The sequence below is a fragment of the Pipistrellus kuhlii genome, unplaced genomic scaffold (assembly GCF_014108245.1).
Source record: "Pipistrellus kuhlii isolate mPipKuh1 unplaced genomic scaffold, mPipKuh1.p scaffold_m20_p_8, whole genome shotgun sequence".
In the NCBI taxonomy this organism is placed as follows: domain Eukaryota; kingdom Metazoa; phylum Chordata; class Mammalia; order Chiroptera; family Vespertilionidae; genus Pipistrellus; species Pipistrellus kuhlii.
Genome location: NW_023425584.1, coordinates 10,767,483 through 10,791,461, shown reverse-complemented (window position 1 = coordinate 10,791,461; position 23,979 = coordinate 10,767,483). Strand labels below are relative to the sequence as shown.

The window sequence follows — 23,979 nt, the reverse complement described above, 5'->3', positions numbered from 1 at the left end:
CATATATTTACTGTGCAAAAATGGAGAACTTTTTTTAGTGAAAGAGGGCATCATTATGAATAATTATGTCAGAACCACAGGTGCCAACTGGAACTTTCCCAAGCAAACTGGGCATATGATCACTCAATATGGTCCTTCATGATCTGATCCCTGACAACCTCTCCAGTATCATCTCCTGCCCTCTCTCAGACACAAGTTAACTGTCACCTCACTGTATTTCATTATATTCCTATAAATATCAGCAATATTTTCCAAACTTCTTTCCAGCTAAGAGCTTCTAACCCTTCTTCCATTTTGTTTTAAACTTTTTAGTCTTTAATACAGAATTTTTATCTGAGAGGTGCTTTAAGATCTGTGAGATATATTTATTATAAATCTTTTGTTTGTGGTTACAAAGAGAGAGATCACAGTAAGTTAAACTAAGCTAATATTTTTGAGAGCATGAAAAATATTCAACAGGAAAAGTGATTCTGAATAGATTACATGATTTTTTCCACTCATATCATATGCCACTTGACAAAAAATCCTTTATATAATAAGATAAACAGGAAATAGATTCAGCTCAGTGCCATGAAACCAAGGATATCTTGGCACACAAATACTGCTAGAAACATCTATCACAGTGACTAGGTTTTTCCAGGTACCCTTGTGGGCAATAGGCCCTGAACAGAATTTCCAAGGTCTGTGCCAGGAGCTCCTTTTTGTAGACCTGCTGCCATTTGTATTTTTGCAGATCAATTTCCCTGATGACTGAGCATCAAAGTAAACTCAGCAGAGAATCATAGGGGGAAGAGAGTTCCTCATTCAATTTTATTCTCCTTGCCTTCAGACTTTAAGTACAATCTCTCAAATATATTCTTAATAGATGCCTCAGTATCAATTAAATTGATCAGAAAATTGCAGGTGAACATAAAGCAGAAAACAGTAGAGAGTTTGCACACTCTGATTTAGGTGATCTAAATAGTGACCTGTTTAATTCCTATTTATTTTGTGAATCACGATTGGTTTAATTTGCATCCACTATGTTCCTGGAACTATACCTGATACAGAAAAGAGCATTCAACAAGGCAAAAAGAGTCCTTGTTTCTGTGGAATTTGTAATCTAGAATAAAGACATGCTTTTAAAAAACATACACTATATTACTTTAATACACTATAATTTCGCCTGATGTACGAAATTTGTGCCAGAGTAGGCCTTCCTTCCCTGGGCTGCCTGCACCAGCTTCCCTCTGGCACTCGGGACCCGGGCTTCCCTCCAGCTGCCAGCAGGTATCTGGGACCTGGGCTTCTCTCACAACCCCAGCTTTGTCCAGAGGGATGTCAGGTCTAATTAGCATAATATGCTTTTATTATTATAGATGGTAAAATATTTTATATATTGTAACCATACTTTTACTTATAGACACTGTTCTAGCTTTATATTGATTTGTTTCACTTATTACCTCTGTTGTAAGTTGTATCGATATAATCAGATACAACTTTTATATTCAACCATTTTTAACCCACAAATTTATGTGATTCTGTCCTTTTTCCCTATTAAATGGGCTAACATGGGATATCATTGGACTCTTGTTGAGTTGTTAAATGTGGAATAAAAAGCAATGCAAAGTGGACAAATTTCTTTCTTTATGCTTCTGGCCTTTTGTCATAAATAGTTATTGAGTTCCTAATACTTGTTTTGCATTGTACTGGAGATAAAGCAGTGAGAAAAACAGACATCTTCTTAATCCCCTTAGACCTTGCAGTTTGAAGACAGGCAGATAGTAAACAAACTTCTAAATATGATCTATGCTGAAGAAATCACCAAAAAAGTGGGGTGTCATGGAGAAAAATCAATAAAAGGGTACTTAGATAGATGATCATGGAAGACTCTTGAATAATGGATAAGAAGTTGAGATTATAAGGAGATGAAAAAATCAGCCAGGAAAAAGCTGAAGGGAAGAACTTTCTCATCATTGGTAGCAGCAGGTTTCCAGGACCCGGAAAGGAGTGAAAGCCTGGTTTGATTAAGGAACTAAAAGATGTCCCAGATGCTGGAGGACAATGATTAAGAATGAAGAAGTCAGGATATAGGGTTTGGGGTACAAAAAGCTGCTTCCTATTGCACAGCCTTGCAGCCAGAGTGAAGAATTTGAATTATATTCCAGTAAGGGATTGGAATCATGAGAAATACTTCAGTTTCCTGTTTAAGGCAGAAGTGTGCCTTTATAATCTGGGAAATGGTGAGGGTTGCAATTTACCTATCTGTATTCAATTGCTTGGTAATTAACTTAATGGTTGACTTTTAGCTTCCTTAGAGGTATATATAATATTACATATATAAGGTTTTATATAGTTATATAGGATTTTATACAGTTATATATATATATATATATATATATATATATATATATATATATATATATATGCAATCACAAAATTTTATCAAGATCATGAATTAGTTATTTAAAGTATAGTAATTATTTTATGCAATTGTTATGAAATTATTGTACTACATGTAACTAATGTATTTAAAATGGTATATTTTTATGAACATAAATACTTTGCATCTATGAAATGGCAAAGAGGGTTCCTAAATTCCAAATTAATCAATATTATTTGGGAGCAATTGTTTGAATGACTGATTTTAAAATTTTAACAAATTTTCAGAAAATTAACAAAAGCACCCTTATTTCTTGTCCACAGCATACGTTGTTGGAGTTAATTTGTGAACAGCAGAACCAGGGAGGGTAATATCCCATATAAGCCTGACAAAGACACAAAAATCTATGTACCAAATTGAAAGAAAATAAATACCATTTTGTTTCTCACCAGGAGATTTTTAAATTTATAGACTCAATTATCTCATAGTTTAGTATCAGGGAATTTCATCAAAATCTCATGTCAAAGTCTATTTTAAAATTCAGTGATTAACTTTACAACATGATAGTTTTGTTTTTCTTTATTAAATATATTTTTATTGATTTCAAAGATGAAGGGAGAGAGATAGAAACATCAATGAAGAGAGAATCATGGATTGGCTGCCTCCTGCACCCCAACAGTGGGGATTGAGCCCACAACCAGGCATGTGTGTGCCCTGACTGTGAATTGAACCATGACCTCCTAGTTCATAGATCAACACTCACCCACTGAGCCACACTGACTGGGCTTTCATTTTTAAGTTTGTACAGAGCAAGATGACCTTTATTGGTGTACAGTTTTGTGAATTTTAACACACATATAAATTCTGTAGTTCAGTATCCTAAGTCAAGATACTAAAACAGTTCTATCACCCCTCCCCACAAATAGTTCCCTCTGCCACCTGTTTGTAGTCACACTCTCTCCCACACTTCTGGCAACAACTGGTGTGTTATTTCTCACTGTAGTTGTTTTTCTTATCAAGAATGTTATATATAAAAGTAGAATCATATAGTTCACTCAGCATAGTGCTTTTAAATTCATCTAAGTTACTGAGGTGTTAATAAGCACATTAAAAGATGTTCAACATTAATAGCATTAGATAATTGCAAATTAAAACCATAATATGATAACATTATATACCTATCAGAATGAGCAAAGTAAAGACAATATTGGCAAGACCAAGTTTTGGTAAGGATGTAGAGCAACTGGAACTTTCAAACATAGCAAGTAGTAATATAAAAATGGAGAAAAAACTTGCAATTTTGTTTAAGATTAAACATGGACCTAACATATTATTCCTTTTTAACATATGTTTAATATATTTGAGTTTGATACAGGTGAATATACATCTAAATATATGTAGATACTTCATGCATTAGAATTAGCCTTCATTTTTATTCCAAGGCTCTCAGTGACCTTTAAACTATTCTAAATCTGCGAGAGTTTCACCTTTTGTTCATGGACCATGGGAAAGTACAGTGATTCTTCTATCCACCTGTGACCTCCCTATAATTAAGTGAACTATTTTAAATGTTTATGTGTACTATATTACCTTCTATTTTCTAGAAGAGGAAATAAGAACTTTTAGCAGTTCCCCAAAATGTTTTATGTTCTAGAAAAAAAATATTCCTCTTAACTCAGAAATTGGAATTTGGAAGTGAATACAGAGTCACGCTGATAGAAATAACCTTAATAGCAAGTTGGAGATGCTGGTAGACAGAGATTAGTCATAGTCTCCCCTATGACAATGTTTTTCTATTATGGCCTTATATTGTGATGCGTGTTTCATTTTTCTAGCTGTTAGGGTATTTGTCTCCTCAAATAGATGAGAGGTGTTTTGATACCAATATTGTAGTTTGCACTTCTTCCCATCTGTGACTGCAACTTGCACAAAAGAGTCTAAAATATACACTGATTAACAGAAGGGTGAAGAAATCTAAATCTATAAGGGATTGTTACCCAAGTTTGGCCACTTCCACAGTTTCATTTTTTATAACAGAAGACAATCTCAAAGTAAATACAATGAAACCAGAATAATGTGATCATGTTGTAATTATATATTGTTTTCTATAAGAAGTGCTGAGCTTGATTTGGCTATCACTAGAAATTAGGTTAGCAAATTGGAAAATGTGGTTAAAGGCAAATTGCAAATATAATGAGACTCTGTCCTTAATATAATTAGAGGTGCTGAAAAAAATTAAAAAGGGAACATTTTTCTAATTATGTGTTTTCATGTCTTTTAATGCAATGCCTATGTGACATTTAAAATTGTCTTGGGAATCAGGGGCAGGTACCATCAACTTCGGAAAAGATTAAGATGGGGCTGAAACCGGTTTGGCTCAGCGGATAGAGCGTCACCCTGGGGACTGGAGGGTCCCAGGTCCCAGGTTCGATGCCAGTCAAGGGCATGTAACTTGGTTGCGGGCAAATCCCCAGTAGGGGTTGTGCAAGAGGCAGCTGGTAGATGTTTCTCTCTCATCAACATTTCTAGCTCTCTATCCCTCTCCCTTCCTCTCTGTAAAACATCAATAAAATATATATTTTTAAAAAGGGATCTTTGTTCTGATTTCAGCTCTATAGTTGAATTTTGCTCATTATTAAATTGTACAAAACCAGAAACATACTGTGTATGTGTTCATATGTATGTGTGGCATCTTTTACTCAAAATTTTAGTTTTCAGATTCATTTTGCTGCATGTTGTAGTAGTTCACTAATTTTTATTGTCATATAATATTTCAGTGTGAATATGCCATAATTTATTTGTCCATTATTCTCTTGATTTGGACTCCAGTCATTTCTATTATCAATAATGCAACTGTGAGCATTCTTGTGCATGTTTTTGAGTAGACATATGCATGCATTTCTTTTAGAAACCTAGGGATGGCTTTTCTGTGTGATTGGATTACCCATGTGCTCATCATTAGAAGATAATGCCAAAATGTTGTCCCTCCAACAGCGCTGCAGTCCTAGGTGTTCCACATTCTCCCACTTCTATTTAAGAAGGCTAAAACAAACAAGAAATAGTAACAAAACTACAAAAATGGGGCTAACCCAAAGAAAATGGACTTCAATAATAATCCTAGAACATGACCTGATATTGATGGTCTTTTCTTGTTTATATCTCTTGCTCCCAGTGAATATTGTAGTTGCCTTCTCCATACTTTCCATTCTCACCTTCTTAATTATCCCAATTTTCATTTGATATTTTTAAAACCCATGTGCTTTTTGAGAAGGTGATTCCATCTTTGATACCAGTGGTGGGAAATGAAATTAGACTAAATAATTAATATAGTCCCATACTGTAAACACACATATCAGTTTCAAAGTATTCAGGCTAATGATATTCAAAATGAGATAGGTTCTGTAATTATATGTGCCAGTGCCTCTCAATTTAGTTTGGATGTCCTCATTCTTGCAATAAAGTTCATCTTAGCTAATAAAATCATACACATTTATTTGATATGGGCCAATCGTCATTGCTAGTAAAATACACAGTTTGCATATGTTGGAAATATATAGTTCTGATAATGGACTGAGTCAAATAAACACATTTGGCAACAGCTGTTATTAAACATTAAAAAAATGACCTTGAAATGAACTAAGAAAATAATTATAAGTAGGATAAATCAGTATCAGAATTGATACTTAGGGATTTACTTCCCTGCCCTAACTCTACTGTATTTGCATAATGACCACCTGTGCATTGAGCACCTTCCCAAGAGGTTCTATGCAGTGTATGCATGTCCTTCCTGGGAGGTATAGAATCCCAAGGGCTACCAAAGGGCCTGTATGGGAGTGCTATGGGTGCCCCAATGCTCCTATTTACTGAACAACACTATGATGTCCCTCAAAAGCCCCCAGTCCTCCAGAGTCCAGAGAGTACAGACAGAGTCCCCTCCTCCCATGATCAGACTCTGAGACCTATGAACTCTGATGATGTCTACTCACCTTACTAGTACACACCTGCTCCTAAACAACCTACTAAAACCCACCTTTTGCAGTGGCTGGAGGAACCCTATGAAATGACCTATCTTATATGTATGCCTTGCCCCTGCAATGTGCATTGCTTTCTAAGCCCAGAAATTGTTTTAGTGAGGCATCTTATCACATCCATTAAGTGTAAATTGTGAGCTCTGCTTTTATTCCTCAGCGTGGGGAAATCAAATCACTGCTATCTGCAATGGCAAGCTTATGAAATTCGAATGATATTAACTTAGTGCTGAGGGTGCCATATTTTTATTGAGCTCAGGCATAAACTAATTTATTACCCTAAGGGAAAATTAGCTCAAGCAACCATTCATTTTGGTTGATCCTATTTTTTGATGAATGTCCAGTGGCAGATTCTCTGGCCCCAAATCCTATTTCAAAGCCTTGTGGCATAATGGTATGACATTGTGGTTTTGGCAACCTAAAGTGACTGTTTGTAAATGTCATTGTTTTCCTTCAAATCTAATGGTGTTTGGCATCATGAAGACAGAATACATGTATTTCTCTGACACAGGTATGTAAATAGGGATAATAATAGAAATATCAGTGTTTTAAGGATTAAGTAGAAAAATGTATGTGAGTCCATAACTTATTCTTAAAAACACAGCGAATATTTACCAGTAGTTAGTGTTGGTTTTATTATTTACCTTAGGAAAACTAGTTAGCAAAGTAGCTCAGTTGGTTGGAGTGTTATCCAATATGCCAAGGCTATAAGTGTGACCTCAGGCCAGGCACATATAAGAATCAACCAATGAATGCATAAATAAGTAAAACAACAAATAAATTTCTCTCTCTCTCTCTCACCAATTTAAAGTGCTTTTTCCTAATTAAGCATGTACTCATGAAATATATAATATAGTAAAAGAGACAGACAATAGATAAGCCAATCAAAATACACATTATGAGAGCATTATGCTAAACCAGTTGGAGAAAGATATCACATGATCTCATTCATATGTGGGATATAATGATCAACATAATTTGATGAACAAAAACAAATAGACCCAGAGACAAATGACAGGAGAAGTGGGGGGATAGAGAAAAACCAAAGGACTTGTATGCATGCATATTAGAATAATCAATTGAGACAGACACGGGGGTGGTGGGGGCTTGCCCGGAGTGGGAATGGCTGGGGGGAGGGTGTCAATCAGGGAAAAATGAAATATATGTAAAACTTCAGACAATAAAAAAATATATTATGACAAATGCTAAGAAGCAAATAAGGGATTAGATGGAGTATACAAAGGTGGAACAGTTGACACAGGTCACTAAACAGTAACAGATGGCCTCCATGAGAAGGTGATACTTGTGTTGAAAACTGAAAGTAAAGAAGGAATAAGCCATGCCAAATATTGTCTTGGAAAATGGAGAAAAGGAAATATTATCAGTAGGAAAGACAATATATGCAAAGGCCAAAGGAGTTTGGCCAGGTTTCTGGAGCTCCACAAACTCTCAGGTAACGCTCTGATGTAAGGGACAACACATCCTCCTGTTACTGATGCTATAGGACCGTGAGAATCCCAACAGGATCTTATAGCCTGATGAGAATTTAGGGTAGCAAGGGATCCCTGTGGCTGTAGTAAAAGGAAAGAATGTATTTTACGTTATATAGTAGACATACACAATACAGTAGGCTCTCGGGTTACATCGGCGATTCATTCCTATGGTGCAACATAATGCAATTTTTGCCATAAATTGGATCCCGCCTACCTAAGCACCTAAGTCACTAACGTGGAGCACATGCACAGCAGTAATGAAATGAAACAGTTAAAAAAACAACAACATACATATATATATATATATATATATATATATATATATATATATATGTATATACACACACACACACACACACACACACACACACACACATACACAATTTCTGACCTTTACTTGTGGTAAATAATAAAAAACATAAAGCACATATGTACATACGTTGAAATGACAGAACTATTTTTTAATAAATACTGTAAATGGGAGATGGCGATGTAACCATGAAACGACCTACATGGAGTCTGACATAACCCAAGGACTGCCTACAGGTAATACTGACAGAACAGAAAGTCCAGTGCACAGGAATGTTTAATATAAAATTTTCAAAAGGTTTCATTTTGCTGACATACTAGTATATGTATTGGAAGATTTATGTTGACATCTAAAATATTATGCTTTTGACTCATTACACCAATAAAATGAAAGTAATCTAAAAATTGTACCAATAAAAAAAGTAATGATTCAAAGTAATCAAATACTAATCATTTAAAAACATTTCAAGTATAAAAATAAATGAGTTTTTGTTTACACAACTACGTACCTACTTGTGTCAGAGAATATCTATCTATATCTATATATACATGGTGTCTCAAAAACGTATCCATACTTTAACAGCTGATAGCTCAATTTTGAAAGTGAAATATATTTTAATAAACACTGCCTTTATAATTATTCAAAAGATGTGTATAAATTTGGGGGAATATATATGTACTCTGTCTTTATGAAGTCAAACTATAGATTTATAGGTACCTAAATAAAATGTTTTTATACTCATCCAAATGTTTGCTGTTGTATTATTTGGGGAGAGTACAATGACTAAATTTTTCCCTTGCAAAACTTAGGGCTTTTTTTAATCTATGGTAATCTGAAATACCTAAATTGAAAATTTCATTAACTGCATTATTAATGTCCACAGTGGCAAATATTCAAAAAATGTAACAAAATTCAAATATTTAGAATTGTCTACATTAATGAGAGCAATTTCTCATTATACTATGTCTATGCAGTATTTGGTTTATTATTATAAGCCACTTGTCCTAAATAAAATCATTTTTGTTTCTAATTATAAACATGAACTCATTACATGTCAGTATTCATGCATAAATTTAAATCATGCATAAAACTGTAAATGTGAAAATAAAAATTAATAATCTTACTTATAGCATGGTGATCCAGAGTAATATCTAAGGTATGAACCTAGGAATCTATCATTTTAAAAGAGATCATCCCAACATACACACACAAACACACACACACACACACACACACACACACACACACCCTAGAGTGAAAACCACTTATTGAAACATTCTACTATTAGGATTCTCAAATTTTAATACTTAAAGATGTTGTTGAAACAAAGATTCTGATTCAGAAATCTTTGTGGGGCTCAGGGTTCTGAATTCCTAGCAATTTTCCAAGAGATGCCCATTTTGCTGTCCAAAGTGCTGGGTCAGATGGCTTTCTAACAATTTTTTTGAAAGCTTTCATACATTTTCTGTCACTTGTCTTTCAGAAATTATCACTCAAGAAGACCTACGTGTAATCACTTCTAGAGGCTATTTATTTAAATAGGTGCCTTCAGCTAGAAGTTTGAATCTGTGTTTGCTCTTAGCCCTTTCAAATGCTAAGTGGATTTTTAAAAAATATTTATCATTCAGCTAGAGGCCCCGTGCATGAAATTTGGGCATGAGGGGGTATCCCTCAACCCGGCCTGAATCCTTTCCAATCTGGGACCCCTCTCACAATCCGGGACCGCTGGCTACTAACAGCTCACCTGCCTGCCTGCCTGCCTGCCCCTCACCACCTCTGCCTGCTTTCCTGCCTGACTTCCCCTAAACACCTCTGCCTATTGGCATAATTGCTCCCAACTGCTCTCTCCTGCCAGCCTGATTGCTCCCAACTGCCCTCCCCTGCCAGCCTGATCACCCCCTAACTGCTCTCCCCTGCTGGCCTGATCATTCCTAACTGCTTGTTCCCCCACACTGGCCTGATCTCCCCTGTAACTGCTTACTTCCCTGCCAGCTGATTGCCCCCTAACCACCTCTGCCTTGCCCTTGCCACCATGGCTTTGTCCAGAAAGAAGTCGGACACCCAGAAGATGTCCAGCCGACCCAGTCTAATTAGCACATTAACTTTTTATTAGAATATATTCTTATACTGGAAATCTCATGATGTTCACAATTCTAAAGAATGCCTTCTTGAATGGTCAGACCTCATTACCCTCATAGATTATTCACCTGTAAATGTAGATGTTTTTGACTCCAAAGAATGATAAAGAAACAGGCAACATTGAATGAGAGAGGTTCTTTTGCTTTTTAAAAGACAAATCTGGACACAATCCCAGATTATGTATCAGCCCTATTAATTTATATCTCAGCTGGGAAAACTCTAAAGAACAGTAACTCCATTTATTTATAATGGAGGGGCTCACTATTTTTCCTCCTGTTTTTATAGTCCTTCTCAGACCATATTAGTTAAAAGGCAGCATCTGTCAAATCAGGTTTTAGTTACATGGTTGGAGGTATTATTTTTTTAAAATTTTTACAGAGAGGAAGGGAAAGGGATAGAGATCCAGAAGCATTGATGAGAGAGAAACATCGACCAGCTGCCTCCTTTATACCCCCTATTGGGGATGTGCCTACAATCAGGTTACATGCCCTTGACTGGAATCGAACCTAGGACCTTTTAGTCCACAAGCCAATGCTCTATCCACTGAGCCAATGGGTTAGGGCTGGAAGTATTATTATAAACCTAGTAAGGGTTTCTTTAACCTATCTAATAAAAAAGAGTAATATGCAAATTGACTCTCACTCCAACACACAGGATGGCTGTCCCCATGTGGTCAAGGATGGCTGCCCCCATGTGGAAACAAGATGGCTGCCACAAGATGGCCAACAGAGGAGGGCAGTTGGGAGGTACCAGGCCTGCAAAGGAGGGCAGTTGGGGGCGATCAAGCCTGCAGGGGAGGGCAGTTAGGAGTGACCAGGCCAGTAGAGGAAGGAAGTTGTGGTGACCAAGCCTTCAAGAAAGGGCAGTTGGGGGGGTAAGCCTACAGAGGGAGGCAGTTGTGGGGGGACCAGGCCTGCAGGGGAGGGCAGTTAGAGGTGACCAGGTCTGCAGGGGAGGGCAGTTAGTGGCAATAAGGCTGGCAGGGGAGCAGTTAGGCATCAATCAAGCTGGCAGGGAAGTGATTGAGAGGGGATCAGGCTGGCAGGGAGAAGCAGTTAGGGACAATCAGGAAGGCAGGCAGGCAAGCAGTTGGGAACCAACATTCCTGGATTGTGAGAGGGATATCAGAGTGTCCATTTAGGCCCAAGTAGGATCGGGCCTAAATGGGCATTAGGACATTCCTTGAGGGGTCCCAGACTTCAGAGGGTGCAGGTTGGGCTGAGGGACACACATACCCATGCACAAATTTTGTGCACTGGGTCTATAGTAATAATAATAATTATAATACACCTGCTTTTAAAATTATGTGTCAAGCATCATGCTAACCTTACACCAAAATTCGATATAAACTCTAGTATTAACTTTATTTTCAAATGAGAATGTTTCATCTAGCTGGTTTGGCTCAGTGGATAGAGTGTTGGCCTGTGGACCAAAGGTCCCTGAGTTTAATTCAATTCAAAGACAGGTACCCTGGTTGCAGTTTCCTCTCCAGCCCAGTTCCTGGACAGGGCTCATGCAGAGGCAATCAATAGATGTGTTTCTCTCACATCAATTTTTCTCTCTGTCTTTCCCCATCTTGTCTACTCTCCCTAAAAAGCACTGGAAAAAATATTCTCGGTTGAAGATTAACTAATAATAATAATAATAAAATAAAATAAGAAGGCTTGTTAAGCTAGGTTAAATAATTTGCCCAATGGCATAAAAATAGTGACAGAGGCAAGACATGAATCCAATAAACAGACCTTGTAATTTCTCAATCCCAAGAATAAGTCCTTAGTTTCTCCACTCTGTTTAACCACTCTGTGGTTAAATTGGTTTCCTAAAGTCTGAAAAAAAGAAAGAAAATCCCATCACAGACACTTTTAAGTGCAATCAATTTAAATACAGTTCTGGCATCTGATAGGTGATAATATTAAGAGAATTACTGGTGCAATTCTGGAAAGTAGCATTTCTTCTAAGCAAGTATCCCTTATCTTTTCTTTTGATGTATTTTTTCTCCTTGTTGACACAATAATAGCAATGTCAGTAAAACAGCACGTTGAGACTTAGAACATTTCTTTCTTAGTATGAAGCAGTGTTATAAACAAGCCAACCAAAAAACTTACTATATATGTCACCTTTCCTTGGAGAAACTTTAATGGGGTGTATTTGTCGAGAGAGAGAGAGAGAGAGAGAGAGAGAGAGAGAGAGAGAGAGAGAGAGAGAGAGAGAGAGAGAGGGGAAGAGGGGCAGGCAGCAAGAAAGACACAGAGGGAGAAAGGTATAGAATGAGGGATAATTTTTAAAGGCCTGTTGCATGACCAAATTAAACAAGAGTAAAATTCCATTATAATGACATCTAATGGGGACAAATATATTATTTTCCCTGGTGATTTATTGAAAAGATTTAAAATTTTCTTAGACAGTTTTTTTCTTATTAAAATAGTAAGATTTAGGTCATAGGATTAGCGTTCCATTAGGCAGAGTTCACACTGCTTTGTAGAAATGATGAATTGAGGCCCGAGAGGGATTTTCCTGGCAAGAGAACTGGTCTCTGCTAGTTGGAGCTTGTCCAGACCTTCATATCCTCTATAAATATGCTATGAAATTCACATTTTGTTTAAAGTTCCTATGCTACTAAAGCGCAAGATGTAAAATCACAGGCTATGTTAGGTGTTATGCAGATGTGTGACTCTGTTTCCTTTTCATAAAGGGTTAAAAGAATATAAAAAGAAATCACTTGCTTACTAAGTTTATTTATGCCAGTTCTTACTCTTAAAACATCATCTCTCTGTCCTGGTTGGTGTGGCTCAGTTGGTTGAGAATCTTCCCATACACCAAAAGGTCATGGGTTCAATTCCCAGTCAGGGCACATACCCAGGTTGTGGGTTTGATCCCTGGTTAGGAGGCAACCAACTGATGTTTCTCTCTCACATCAATGTTTCTCTTTTTTTCTTCCTTTCCCTTCTCTCTCTAAAATCATTAAAGATGTATTTAAAAATAATGAAAACGTCATCTCCCTTACTCATTCTCAAACCACATTAATTATCAGTTTTCATCTACCATATTCAACCATCTATCTATCCAACTATCTACTTATATCCAAGCTACATATATAAAGCATAGCCATATACATGACAATGACTGAAGAAAGGTGATAAATATGGTTTGAAAAAATACACACACACACACACATTCTTAGTGGCCAGATTATGATGATCTCTGAATGCATAATAATCTGGCCACTCAGTATATATATATATATAGATTAGAGGCCTGGTGCATGAATTCGTGCATAGGTGGGGTCCAGCCAGCCTGGCCATGGGGAGGGGACATGGGCGGTTAGTTGGCCTGCCTGCTGGTTGAACTCCTAGTTGTGGGAACAATTTGCATATTAGTCTTTTATTATATACGATATACACTGAGTGGCCAGATTATTATGCATTCAGAGACTATATATATATATATATATATATATATATATATATACCTTTTTCATTCATAGTAATGTGGCAGTGATTTATTTTCTAACAAGATCCAGTCTATACCATACATAATTGGGAGGGGGGAACTGATGATGGGGTGGGAAATTTTATATTCTATATATGTAAATGTTTATAATAAATCATAGAAAGTATCTATATTCACTGAGTGCTGATAAAAATAAAAATAGCAGATTTCACAAGGTTTTGCATTGCCCCTAGGTCTGGAAAATATCTTGTTGGGGGGCGGGGAGTGACGGGAAATGGAACTTGGAGTATTGGAGAGATAAGCTATATAAATTCTTTTTTAAAAAATATATTTTATTGATTTTTTACAGAGAGGAAGAGAGAGGGATAGAGAGTTAGAAACATCAATGAGAGAGAATCATTGATAGGCTGCCTCTTGCACACTCCCTACTGGGGATGTGCCCACAACCAAGGTACATGTCCTTGACCGGAATCGAACCCGGGACCTTTCAGTCTGCAGGCTGACTCTCTAGCCACTGAGCCAAACCGGTTTTGGCTATATAAATTCTAATATCTTTCCAAAGTCAGCCTTAACTTCTGGCCTAATTGTGGGGAATTTTTGGGTCATAGAAAACTGAGTCAGGATATTTTGTGGCTTTCTAATCACTCATAATAGGTAATTTCATATCTACGATTATAGTACACTAAGCAATAGTATGAATTTCCAATGAAGGAACTTTTGCTGTAGTAAAAGGTGGTTTAAAGTCTGTGACTACATTTTCTTTCATAGTCCCAGGTTCTTAACAATCCAAGATAAATGAACCGCCCTTGCCTTCAGTGCAAGTGAGGAGAAAAAATGCACATACACACACCCTGGGGGAGGAAAAGGCAGCAAGCCTGAGCTCTCCTCAGTAGTTCAATTGAGGAGGGATAGGCTCATCTGGCGGTTTGTGGGAGTGAATCTAATTATCAGTCTCTTACTTTCATTAATAGGTTGAAGCAAGTTAACTTCTCAAAGGAAAAAGAAGTAGACATTCTGCCTGAATTCTTAGACTACATTATGATTGTTTAAGCATCACTTTCACAAAAATAATGTGTGGGGTTTTATCCATCCTTCATAAGGCTGGGCAGGTAGGCTAAAAGTACCACTATGGAAAAGGCACAAACTGGAAAACATGGTCTACTTAGAGATGGGAGGGCAGAGCATTCTGCAAAACTGAAGAGTTAACTTTTATAAATTATAATGTACATCAGTGCAGTTCAATTATCTAGATGAATCCTCAGGTGAAAAGTTTCACTCTAATCCATTTTAATGGATTCCTATAATCTAGTATCATTTCTCTTTTCCACCAAAGGTAAAAGTTAATGTGGATAGTCTATATGTTTTTAACCAATATTTTTTGTTTGCATAGCCTTACTATCCAAAAATCTGATGATGACTATGAAGATAATGCTTCTAACAAAACGTGGGTCTTGACACCAAAAGTTCCTGATGGTGATGTCACTTATATCTTAAACCACCTCCTAGAAGGATATGACAATAAACTCCGACCTGATATAGGAGGTATGTTGAAGTCTTTTTTTTACCATGGTATGGATAGAAACTCATACACATGCCTGCCACATTAGAAGATAACACCAGCATATTTCAATAACCAGAATTATTTAAATGAAACCTTCACATGTTATAAAAATAGATTATATATATATATATATATATATATATATATATATATATATATATATATATATAGTTTTCTGGCTTGAGGATATGATGGGCATTGATAAGTTCAAATGAGGAAATATGATTTTCAAGTGAGACTTGAGAACTTAGAAATTCAATTTTTTCTAGATATCCCAGACAAAGGCTGTAGAAGAAAAGTGACAAGTTCTTTATGAAGAGACATCCAAAAAACAAAAACAAGTATATTGTAATAAAGGAAGGATATACTTATTACCTACTGCTGTGTAACAAACAACCACAAATTCTCAATGACAAATTACAATGGGCACTTTCTTAGCACCTGTGAGGGGTGGTGATTTAATGTAAGCCAAACTGGGGCTGTTCGTTAAGGAGATCTGTACTCTCTCTTATTTTACCCCTGGGACCAGCACACTAGCTAGGAGTATTCTTCTCATGATAATAGAAAAGAGAGAAAGTAGAAGCTCAATGCTTGTGGTTAGAACTAGCACACCCACTTTTGTCTATATATTGTTAGCCAAACCCAATCAGATAGTCAGGCCCAAAGTTTGGAGGAGAGAAGTAGCCTCAATGAGGTGACAGCAAAGTTGTAGATATAGGGACTAGCAAAGAATTCAATCCACCACTGAGAATTAGGGCACACTTTCAAGGAAAGTGGCTAAAAATGAGACACGTGTTGAATTGAGGCCAGGAATGATAATATGAATTCTTGTTCAATAATGTGAAATGAAAATTGGGGCATAAGCATTTGCATTTAGTCATAAATGTAACACTTCATAATTTTTAATATCAGTCTTCTTTGACAAATAGGTGTGTGTTGGGTTTCCTTATGGTTTCCTCATATTATTTGATAAGTCACAGATTCCATGAAGACACTGAGGAAGGTAGATTTAGTGTTGGTTAGAGGCATGTTTGGATAAAGCAGTCATAAATGGAACCAACAGGTGCAATTATTCCAAAAACAATTCACAATACTTGTTGCTCTTTATATTTATTTAATGTTTCTCATGCATTTTTTTTTCTAGGTCACTAATTAGCTATTTTTTTTTCTATATAGGGCAAGTCAGGTAATAATGCCCAAATGGAGATTGAAGGGAAAAATGTTAAAATTCAGAATATCTGAAGAGGGGAAAAAAAAATCTGAGGAGTTTTCCTTATTTGTCCATCTTTACATAGTTTTGAAAGGATAACTAGTTTTGAAACTTTACTATACTTAGTTATAGCATTTACATGTTAAATGGAGATATTTCATTGAAAACAGAATCATTTCAAAGAAGAGAATTAGTCACTGGCACCAAATTAGTTGAAAATAAACCACTTCTAAAATGGCAAAGTAAATGTATTTCTAGAATAGCACAGATTAAAATACTGTACTTTTCTGTGGTTCTCTTTACAGTGAAGCCAACATTAATTCACACAGACATGTATGTGAATAGCATTGGTCCAGTGAATGCTATCAATATGGTAAGTTTCTAATAGTTAGTTTGTACTATTAGCATACTAAAAGGCCCATGTGGTATGATGAAAATAGCAATGAATATGCCAACAAAAAATTCAGAAGGGGGAATCTTTCCATTTTTCTCTTTTGCAACATAAGGATAATTTTAATGATTTGTTATGAGAATTAAATGTGATCATATGTATAAAATTAATTTGTGTAAAATCTTATACTTAAAATTCAGTAATTGTTTACTTGGTAAGTACTACTTACTACAAAATACAATATAGGGCTCCACTATTTTTTAGAATAGTGTTGGTGTGGAGAAGGCATAGTTTGCTTCAAAATCAGAACTGTTTCTCAGAGGTAATAATTGATTAGATGTAACAATAAATGCAAATTGTTTTTCTATAACACTTTCTATCCATATCTGAAATGAGAAACTAAATTGGAGTCTATAGTATAACATTATATAATCTTATCTAATAAAAGAATAATATGCAAATTGACCATCACACCAAGACACAAGACGGCCTTGCCCATGTGGTCAAAGATGGCTTCCCCATGTGGACACAACATGGCCGCCATAAGATGGCTTGCAGGGGAGAACAGTTGTGGAAAGTTAGGGGTGATAAGGCCAGCAGAATAAAGTAATTGGGTAGGACCCAGGACTGCAGAAGAGGGCAGTTAGGGGGACCAGGCCTGCAGGGGAGGGGAGTTTGGGGGTACCAGGCCTGCAAAGGAGGGTAGTTGTGGGTGATCAGGCAAGCAGGAAGTACAGTTATGGGTGACTGGGCCAGCAGAGAAGGGCAATTGAGGGAGACCAGGTCAGTAAGGGTGGGCAGTTGGGGGGACCAGGCCTACAGGGGAGGGTAATTGGGGGGGACCAGGCCTGCAGGGGAGGGCAGATATGGGAGGTCAGGCCTGCAGGGGAGGGCAGTTGGAAGCCAGCAGTCCTGGATTGTGGGATCAGGCCTAAATGGGTAGTTGGAGATCCCTTAAGGGGTCCCAGGTTGGAGAGGGTACAGGCTGGGCTTATGGACACCCCCACCCCATGCACAAATTTTGTGTACTGGGCCTCTAGTAAAACATAACATCATATATTAAGACCTTAAAATAGTGTTACCAAGCTAGCAATTAGTACACTCTATTGAGTCAGAGATATGAGAACCTTTAATTATTCTCATAATTCACAAAAATAAGCTTACTTATTTAACCATTAGACAAATGCCAATTTCTTTTTTCCAATTAAAAATCACAGAATATTTAGCATTTTGATGCAAACTGTAAATCTAAGAAGAAGAAGGCATAGAACTTTTACTTTCCAGAATATTAGTCCTCAGAGCTACTGGTTTGAATAATCTTAAAGCTCTTATTTTGAATTTTCCTTATTTGTTTGTATGTGTTTTAACAAAGTGTACATCAGAAATTGTTTAATTACTCTACTTACTGACACATCATTAATTCATTGACAAAGAATTTCACTATCTAGGATCCCTTCTCATTATGTGTAGACTGCAAATATGGAATTAAATGGAGAACCAAGTGGCATGTCTTAGCCCAGTGGAAATGTAGTCAAGTGCATTGTGGTGTGGCAGCAGGAGGTACTAGGAAATAATACAGAACAGTATGGATGAGGCAAAGTAATGATAGTCAAACTAGAATTTGGGAGTTCTGATGCCAGGCCTCATTCATGGTCTGAATTCACATCATATTTAATTCTCTTTAATAACAGTCAATCACCACTTTGGTGGTATGTCCTTGAGGGTAATCATTGCGGAGTGATTAATCACCACAGTAATTTGGCATTTTGAGAATATGCTTTGTGATAGAGATTAGTAAAGTGTTAAAAATTATTTGCAATTGGTTCATTTTTCCTTGTTTGGAGGAAAAGACAACAACCATAATAGTTTTGTGTTTGTTTTTTTTAAAGGTTACCTTGTACATTGTATTGGTGTTTGCTACCTGCCAGACACACTGTAAAGCATTCAGTGTGTGTTCTCTTTTTCTGTCCTCATACTACCTAGCAAGATAGATTCTTTAGGGTCCCCATATTATGATGAGGTGACTGAGGCTCCACAGCTCCAGTTTAGGACTGTTTTAAGTATTCTTCACTTTTACTCTATAGCAGTGGTTCTCCACCCAGGTGATTGTCTTCACTGAGACATTTAGCAATGTCTACAGGTTGGTATTTTTCAGTTGTCACAAGTTGGTGGGTGAGGTTTGTGTTGGTGCTACTGGCATCTAGTGAGTAGAGGCTACGTATGCTACTATCTTAAAATACACAAGACAGTCCCCACAACAAAAAAATTAGCCCAAATAGCATGAGAAACTCTGCTCTATCAATGCAAACAAATGTACAAGAGCTCTGACCTTTTGCCAGAATTCATCTAGACTAGTCTTTTTAAATTGTTTTTCTTTTTCTCATAGAAATATCAACTTATCTACAAGAGATTGTGGGTCTCCTTAGCAAAGTCTTTGCTTTATTTTGGACTATTCAAAGTCAAAATGTAGCTCAAAATAGTAATGAGAACAAAGATGACAAATACAAAAAAAATGCTCTATAATATAACCCTACTGTTTTACAAATATTGTGTTTCATCTTTTTCCTTGTAACAGGAATATACAATTGATATATTTTTTGCCCAAACATGGTATGACAGACGTTTGAAATTTAACAGCACCATTAAAGTCCTCCGATTGAATAGCAACATGGTGGGGAAAATCTGGATTCCAGATACTTTCTTCAGAAATTCAAAAAAGGCTGATGCACATTGGATAACCACCCCCAACAGGATGCTGAGAATTTGGAATGATGGTCGAGTGCTCTACACCTTAAGGTATTCTTTTTAAAAAGGAGTAATTGCTGGGAATAAAACAAAGATCAACCAAACTCTCCTTAAGAACACACACACACACACACACACACACACACCAAGCCAACATCAGGATTGCCATGTTTGAACAAAATAGTATGCGGCAGTACAAAATTAGTTTTCTTTCTGTTGTCAGTAAGCTTTTTCAAAGGACTAGGAATGGGCCAAACTTATTTTCTATGATTGATGTGAGAACTCTTTTTTCCCCTCACAAGCACATGCAATTTTCCTTGCCTTTGTAAGATCACCTGATTTTTGCATCAATCTTGGCTTTTGTGTGTGTGTCCTGCTACTTTAAAATATGGAAACTAAAACATAGTCATCCTTGGACTACCAGTTGTTATGCTTGGAAATGTCTCAGTTTCCAAGGAAACTTGCAAAAGAAGATTTATTTATTTTTTATGCAGAAGTCTCCTGTATGTCTTTCGCTTCTTAGCTACACAATGGCAAACACCTAGAATGAATTCCATCTCCCAGCACCAACTCCCCACTATACTGGTAGGCTGTTTGAATTAATTTACTGGCTATTTTGAAAGACATCTTTAGGGAAAACTTGGAGCATTTTTTATTTTTTGAAGTTAAACATATAATATTTGGGAGGTTTTTTATGCCATTTTCTTAGCATATTATATGTATTTAAAATAATTCTATGCTGAATTTTTCCATTGGTGAGCATATATTACAAAACAATATAATAGATAAATACATAGGCTTAAAAATTAGACAAACGTGGCTTCAGTTCCTAGCTCTATAGCATACTATATATATGCACTAGGGCAACTCTTCAGAATTTCTATGTACAGGACTTGGGGGCAGCTATCTGTAGCATGGGTCTTAGAGCTAGATAACGGATAGATCTCATAGCCTTATTTGTACAGTAAGTTTGATGCTTTTAGTTGGTTACCTTTTTATTTAGAAGATTTAGGTAGGAAATAATGGGGATTATTGGGAACAAAGGCATAACCACCCTAAACACACTGCCCATCCAACTGAGCTAACTCTTACATCTAATTTCTTTGATTTATATAAAATAGAGACAATGATTCTGATCTTATGGAGTTGTTAGAAGGACTAAAAGGGGTGATAAGGAAAATGCTTAGGCTCTGATATATAGTAAGCACAGCAAATACTAAATTTATTCAAAATATTTTTAGTAAAAAATATAAATATGATTCTTCTAGGTCTTAGTATCCTAGAACTTTTAGGATACTAATGATTCATGTTAAATGCCCTTGTGACATATACATAATAACTTACATAATAGTCAACATACAAAATTAAATAAAATGGCTTGAAACCTTTATATCAGTTTAACAGAGTTGATCACTAGGGAAAAAATGACTACAAGTATAGAAGAAAGTCATCATATATATTTTGAATTCATCATGAGTTTTATTAAATTGGAGATACAATAATGACTGTAATTAGAACTTAGTGAAAACCAAAGTTTGATAAAACAGGGCTTGGTCTAGCTTTTGAAGTATTAAGTGACACTATCTCAAGTTACTTTATATTCTCATAACAGTATAGTCATTTTTCTCACTTCCCTTGATTTGCAGAATCACTACACAATTTTTAATTATGGGAAACATCATTCATAAAATTCAAAGTTTGAATGAGTTGCCAATCTATACTGAGATGATTTTATTCTTGTTCTTATCAATAATGCGTTATTAATGTGTGTGTGCAGATATGTATGTATTTATCTTTGTTTCTGCAAATGATCTATATTGTTTTCAATTTTAATAATTCTAACTTAATTTGGAAACATTATACTAAATATACCAAGTTTAATTAAAGTTTTACATATGACTAAAACTAATCTTTTCTCCAAGAGCATATAATTATTGAGTGACAATGATTAAAACCTCCAGCTTTGGAGACACATCATAATCTTGGGTTCAGATTTCAACTGTGCCACTAGCTTTGTGACTTCAGGCAAGTTCAAAGAAAATAAAGCCATAATAATGCTTATTAAATGACAGAAAAATTCACCTTTACCCCATGCCATATAAACAATTAATGGCTCAGTGATTATCAGTTATATTTCAAGATCAGTAGTTGCTCTATTATACTATAGAAAAATAAAATCTCACAAATTAAAAATCATGCTAAACTGCAAAATATTTTAAATTAACAAATGATCAAAAATAACATTTTTATTACTTCAAGGTAGATATCATTGTAATAAATATAGCTAACAAATGTGAAATTTAAAATATCAATCTATCACTAGTACAATTTTAGAATATGTTCATACTTTCTCCTAAAGTGATCAAAACATCTGAACACCTTCAAATTTTCTCCCTTCTAGAGTTCCAGCCCATTGAGATCCAGAAAACCTATATTGTTTAATAAGTATTCCCAGATGTAAACTATTTGAAACTCATTGACAGGCATATTTCTAGTATGTCTGTGTATATGTATTCAACATTACCTGTTTACCATTAGACATTTTTCTACTCTATAAAACCCTAGTTAATGGCATCATGGTGTCCCATTGTAAAATGTCTAATATCCTTCTGTGAAACAGGTATTTTAAAACTCACATGTAGTAATTTGAATGCTAACAGCTAACAAACACTTACAAACAGAAGGTTCTTCTTTAATTAGCAGAGATCTGAGAATTATCAGCATTCATTTATATGCAAACAGTAAATGAACTTAAGTCCTTAAAACATTTTGTTCTGTTAAGTTAAATATAGTCAATGAACAATTTCATGTGTGCAATTAATTTGCAAAAATATATATATATATATATATATGTATATTGTGATACTAAGGTTTGAAAAAAAAGTGGAGTTGGGGTCAATGAGAACCTACTGTTCAGTCTGTGAAAGTGAAGGGACCAGAGTAAGTCTTAGTGCTATCCCACTGGACTCAGTGGATTTCTTCAGTGAGAATCATCTTGTGTTATCCATAAGAATGTAAGACATACTCCCCAGGAATAAAGATGAAGAATGGTCATTAGAAAATGTGCTAATGTACATTTTTAAAACTATATCTAAATTATTTTTAGTTATCTTTCATGTATTTCTGTCTAGGTTGACGATTGATGCTGAGTGCCAATTACAGTTGCACAATTTCCCAATGGATGAACACTCCTGCCCCTTGGAATTCTCCAGTTGTAAGTAACACTCATTCTGTAGTCTGCATCTCCTCTCACCAATAGTCTAATTGCATTGTCAATTAATTGGGAGATTTACAGAAAATACAAAATTGCGTTAAGCAATGTTGTTTTCTCTGAAGATTTTGACAGTTTCTTTCATCATAATACCAGCTTGGTCCTATTAGAGTGATTTTTGCAGAAAATGATCTAATTTATCAGGAGTTACGAATAAGTTTCACTGATGTATAAACATTTAATAAGTTGGCAGTGGTTGCTAGAAGACCTTAGTTGAAAAGAATTGTAAAACCAGGCCTTTGCTGAATAGAAAGGGGTAAAATGGATTATAATCTACCTCCCTCCATGGGCCCAGGAGAAGAGTAGCAGCACATTTGTAACTTATTTTCTCCCTTACCTGTCAAGATGCAGAGATCTAACAGCGTGGTTTACACATTCCAATTCTATATATCTGTTAAAGACAACAAAATTAATAATTACCTCCCAGTCCTAGAGTTCTAGTAATACCTAGAACTAGATATACACCAGTGAGTAAAAGACAGATTACAGTCATTCCATAGGTCCAGTTCAAATTCCAACTCTATCATCATAGACTTGAGCAAATTACTATCGATAAATCTCTCAGTCAGTAAGTCCACATTCCCAGGTACCCAACAGAGCTTATAAGGCCTGCCCAGCACAATACTCTCTTGTTTGTAAAATATTTGGAATGCTATCCCAATACACAAGATTCAATAAAAAGCTCTATTTTTCTTAGTTATTATTACCATAATCAGATTATAGACTGTAGTAAAAAGATCCATGATGTTTCTAGCACAAACTACATTAAGCTTTAGTAACTTTCACTTATTTCCTGCCTGAATTAAAAACAAATATTTGTCTCACCACTTATTCAGCAAATATGTTAGGTTGCTCACCTCCCCCTTTTTATTGATCTGCCAACTGTACATATAATTCAATGAAAACTGATTATGAATTTAATTTTTTTTATTTTCATAAATATAATTTCCCAGCCAGAGATTGAAGAGACTCCTAAGAACCAATTAAATCATAATAACCATCATTTAAAAAAATCAGTG

The 23,979-nt window shown here is 35.8% G+C and overlaps 1 protein-coding gene across 2 annotated transcripts in view; it reads left to right on the top strand.

Annotated features, from left to right (window-relative positions):
* The window catches only part of GABRG2 (gamma-aminobutyric acid type A receptor subunit gamma2), an 81,834-nt gene that overhangs the window by 8,918 nt on the left and 48,937 nt on the right, over nt 1-23,979 (top strand). For both annotated transcript variants that reach the window (XM_036424533.2, XM_036424532.2), the window contains exons 2-5: nt 15,173-15,324; nt 16,859-16,926; nt 19,520-19,740; nt 22,821-22,903. In XM_036424533.2, coding sequence (XP_036280426.1) covers nt 15,173-15,324; nt 16,859-16,926; nt 19,520-19,740; nt 22,821-22,903 — 524 coding nt within the window. The remainder of the gene's footprint in view (nt 1-15,172; nt 15,325-16,858; nt 16,927-19,519; nt 19,741-22,820; nt 22,904-23,979) is intronic.